At 46.8% G+C, this 4,411-nt stretch overlaps 1 protein-coding gene across 2 annotated transcripts; it reads right to left on the reverse strand.

The window, feature by feature from the left end:
• LOC125987008 (eomesodermin) lies at positions 1 to 4,211 on the reverse strand. 2 transcript variants are annotated; one of them, XM_049751031.2, is made up of 7 exons: positions 2,816 to 4,211; positions 2,329 to 2,483; positions 1,715 to 1,836; positions 1,355 to 1,513; positions 1,214 to 1,275; positions 411 to 1,138; positions 1 to 299 (listed from the first exon to the last, which is right to left on the reverse strand). In XM_049751031.2, exons 1-7 carry the CDS (start codon positions 3,508 to 3,510, stop codon positions 286 to 288), a joined length of 1,935 nt encoding a protein of 644 aa, XP_049606988.1. In that variant the 5' UTR covers positions 3,511 to 4,211; the 3' UTR covers positions 1 to 285. The 2 variants fall into 2 exon arrangements, with proteins under 2 accessions (XP_049606988.1, XP_049606987.1); XM_049751030.2 differs by having other exon boundaries at positions 1 to 1,138.
• Between the last annotated feature and the right edge of the window lie 200 nt (positions 4,212 to 4,411).

Consider the following 4,411-nt stretch of genomic DNA (forward strand, 5'->3'; position numbering starts at 1 on the left):
TTTGGATGATGCTTTATGAAAAGCAACTTTATTTAATTCCATTTAACACCTCCATGAAGACAATTTTTTTACAAGGTACGTCACATTCTAAAGTGCACAAATACTGTACAATGGAATCGACTTAAATACACAAGGAAAGAACGGGGAAGAACAAATGGCATTTTGGGGATAAATGGATTTTAGAAATGGACATGCTTGTTCAAAAGCAACAATCACTATGCATGTTTTCGGCTCAGGTATGGCCTGGGAAAATAACCTTGTGCAGCTTGCTTGGGGGGAGCAACACTAAGCTTTGGCACCTTCAGAGAAAAGAGAAAAAAACAAAAAGACATTAACAAGGAACGGAGAGCACTCGCTTACTATATTGAGTTAGTCTTAGGGGCTTGTGTAGAATGCATAATAACCCATGCCTTTTGGGTTGTCCTTATTGTAATCCTCAGCGCTCAAGTCTTCACACTTGATGGTGGGAGAGTTCTCGGTGCTGGAGCCCCCGGTGGGGGACATCCTGCGCCTCTTGCACACCGCCGAGTAATCGCTAGAATCCACCGATTTCAACGAGTGAGACGTCTCCATCCAGGCGGTGGCCGACGCCGGCGTTTCCTCCGCCAGCTTGTCTTTAGCCGCCCCGAGCTGCTCCTCGGCAAAGGCCGGCGGACTGGGACGAGGGGACCAGGGCAGCCCCGTGGTCATCTTGCGCTGGTAGGAGCTTCTGCTGCCCCAGCCCGCCGCCATGGAGGCGAAAGCCGAATCCGGGTAGTAGCTAAGGGCGTGGGACGTCTGAAGGGACAGAGGTTTGATGCCGTAGGACAGCAGGCTACTGGTGGAATAATCGTTGTCGTAGGACAGGTCCAGCTTGTTGGAGCCCGGCTGCTGGACCGGAGGGACGAACCAGCGTTGGGCCGAAGCGGCGGCGGCAGCGGCCGCCGCCGCCGCGTCCTCGCTCTGCGGGGACAGGAGGCTGTTGGTTTGGGGCACGGCCCGTTCGCTGCCGTAGAAGCGGTTCTGCGGCAAGTTATTGACAAATTGCTCTTGAAAGAAAGGTTGCATGGCATAGCGAGCGCCCGGCACAATTTGGGTGGAGCGGGGAGAGTCTGTTGGAGATGGAGTCAGCCTGTCACTCTCTGGCGCGGTGTACATTCTGGTTAAATGGGCAAAAGGTTGACCGTTAGATGGGAAAGCGACATTCGACGCAAGCTTAATCACTGAAACCTACGAGTCATAATTGTCCCGGAAGCCTTTTGCAAATGGGTTGTGGTCAATCTTCAGCTGGGTGATCTGGAGAACAACAACAACAACAAATCAAGACATACGTATTAAAAGGCAGAAAAATGAAAATGGGGATACAAATTCTTACATCTGTGTTCTGGTAGGCGGTGACGGCTATAAACTGGTTCTCTGGGAAGGTGAAGGTTTGAGTTCGGGCCTCGTTGCTCATGTCTTCCACGCCGTCCTCTGTCACCTCGACAATGTGCAGCCGCGGTTGGTATTTGTGAAGGGATTGCAAGACTATCATCTGCAAAAGGAAACGAATGCATGACAGCTTTAGTGCCACCACTGGCTTCATATTTTACATGTAAAATTGGTGCTTGGCCTGATAAAAATACAAAAACAAAAAGGCAAACCTGCTTAAAGATGATTACATATTCAACATGCAAAAGAAAAAATAAATAACACAAATTAAGAAAATGTGAAAATGAAGACAGGAGGTGTATACCTGAGTGTTATTATTGTTGGCTCCTTTGTTGTTTGTCAGCTTCAATTTGCCAAAAGAGATTTCTTGCCTCATCCAGTGAGCGCCAGTGTTTGGGGATTCAGGATGAACATACATTTTGTTACCTATAAAATTCAGATCATATACGTACATGTGAAAATGATATACCTTTAAAAAGAAAAAAAAAAGCAGTAATGTCTTGAAACTATTTGTGATTTGCAACCTTTCTCTACTGTCAATTCATCTGAAAGTTAATTCAAATGACACCGAAAAACAAACATGCATGACAATGTACACCTTTATTTGATTTTTATGCGGATCTAACAATTGTCGTCTTCATTTTAAAGCTTTAAATCATGAAAATAAAAATGGTACATTTAACAAAAAATATTTCCGATAATAAAATGAAGTCTAAATCCCAACTTTAACCGATTTTTTTGTTGGTGTAGATTTGTCATCTTAGAATTTGACCTGTTACAGCACTTAAAATGCATTCACAGCCTTTATGATCATAAAAGAATCAAAACCACATTTCTAACTCGACCGTTATTTTCCTCATTTAATACTAATTATAACGTTTACTATTTTCAAGGGGTTTATTTAAATTTTGAACACACCTTGCATATTATTGTCCGCTTTGCCGCAAGTGACCCATTTCCCTCCTTGAAAGCGCCAATGATTCGGGTCGGCCAGAACAACTTCTACAAAGACATTGTAGTGGGCCGTGAGGTTCAATCCGGTGATGTTGAAGCTCAGGAACGGGAACATCCGTCTGCGAAAGGGAGCGAGACATTTTTTTTTGTGGTTTTATTTAAAAGTTACATTCGTTTTTATTTATCATGCATCATTTGTTTGGATTGAATCTAATATGTCAGCAACGAAAAGTACATGTATTAAATGCAAATCATGAGCAAAAAACAACAAACAAACAAACAAACAAAAAAAACTAAACAACGGAGCGTGCGTAAAAATACATCCACGCGTAAAAGTAAATCAAAATATATGAAATCGCGCACGTAAAAATACATCCATTCGTAAAAGTAAATCAAAATGTATGAAATCGCGCGCGGTATGCTTTTATAAAAGACTTCTTGATATGCTTACCTGCCCTGCTTGGTGATGATCATTTCGGTCTGGTGCCGGTGGAACTTGAGCCAGAGAGGCCGGTTGCAGAGATAGACCTGCGCTCTCGGGCCGGCGCCGGAGCCGGGCAGAGACATGGAGCCGATGCCCGTGCCGGGGTAAGACGGGTACAAACAACCGGGACCCTGACTAAATTGGTAGCCCCCGCTGCCGAACTGACTCCGGCCGCTACAAACGGACGGAGAGGAGAAGCCTGCGGGCGGCAGGACCGACCCGTAGTGAAGGGATGCCGGGTACCTGGACCCGGTGGTGCCCGTGTACACGGAGCCTGTTTGCCCTGCGTAAGGGAAGAGGGAGCACGGACTTGCCATGTCGGAACTCGCCTGGGAAGACGAGATGAAATAGCGATCAGAAGCGAGTTCATCTAAGTTGTATCGCCGGCCGCTGGTCAGCTCGTCCTCACCGAGCACCGGGGAGCCTTTCCTCCCATCGGGCCCGGTTTTAGCGAACGTGTCTCCTTCTGGGTCAGCCATCATCCCGCTCCCCACGGTCGCCAGGTATTTCTTAGGAGCAGTGTTTGACTCCGGTTCCGCCCGCTCCACTTCTTGGTACTCGAGCTGCGACGGCGGCCTCGGGCTGTTATTTGCGCTGTCCGTCGAGGAGAGGTTGTAAAACGTCTTGGGGAGCGCGCTGGGGAGGATGTTCTCTAACTGCATGTTTCTGAAGACGTGTCCACCTGGGTCAGTCTGAGGCAACAAAAAAGAAGAGGGGCCCTGCTCCCTCCAGAATCAGTGATGGAAGAGGGCGCAGGCGGGCGGGCGGGCGGGCGCAGGCGGGCGGGCGGTTGGGCGTTCACAAGCCTTCTTCTTATCTCCGCTGGCTTTTCAGGTCAGATGATGGCACAGCACAGACATGACTTTTAGAGGCCCTTATAAGATGTGCTCCTCCGCACAGCCAAGTGTTTGGAAGCGTGAGGGGAGGAGCTTTTAGGGGAGCACACCGGGGCACCGGGCCTCTTCACGCAGCCAATGGCTGAGCCGGAGCTCTAATTCAATTAGAAATAATCTCTCTCTCTCTCTCTCTCTTTCACTCTCTTTCACTCTCCATCTCTCTCTCTCTCTCTCTCCTTTTATTAGAAGCACGCTTGTCATGGATGTCGCCGCGTTTCCCTTTTTTGATTTTTAAAATCTCCGTCAAAACGACAAAAAGCACATGTGCAGATTAAATGTATTTTTTCCATGCAGAATTCGCCCTAATCGCACTCCAAAAGAGCCCGACGCGAAATGGTGATTAAATAAAACCTAGTCTAATCATGATATAATTTACTGTTTATTTATTTTTTTCCTTTTACGCACCTCTCAGTGTTCCTTGTCGATATTTGGACCACCACCACCACGTCCATGCCATCACAGTTTATATTCACTCTGAAGAAAACTCAACAACAATAAAAAAAAGCAACACACGTGCACCTGGTTTACTTTAAGTACTTGCCTGTATTTCCATCCGGATTCGCCCGCCGACTAAAATGCAAATTGAACGCACGTAATATTTTGTGAAAAATAAGTGTAAAACCGACGTGAAAATTCCACATGGGGTCTTAGTTGCAATTACAAATCA

This window comes from Syngnathus scovelli, chromosome 19 (genome assembly GCF_024217435.2).
Source record: "Syngnathus scovelli strain Florida chromosome 19, RoL_Ssco_1.2, whole genome shotgun sequence".
In the NCBI taxonomy this organism is placed as follows: Eukaryota; Metazoa; Chordata; class Actinopteri; order Syngnathiformes; family Syngnathidae; genus Syngnathus; species Syngnathus scovelli.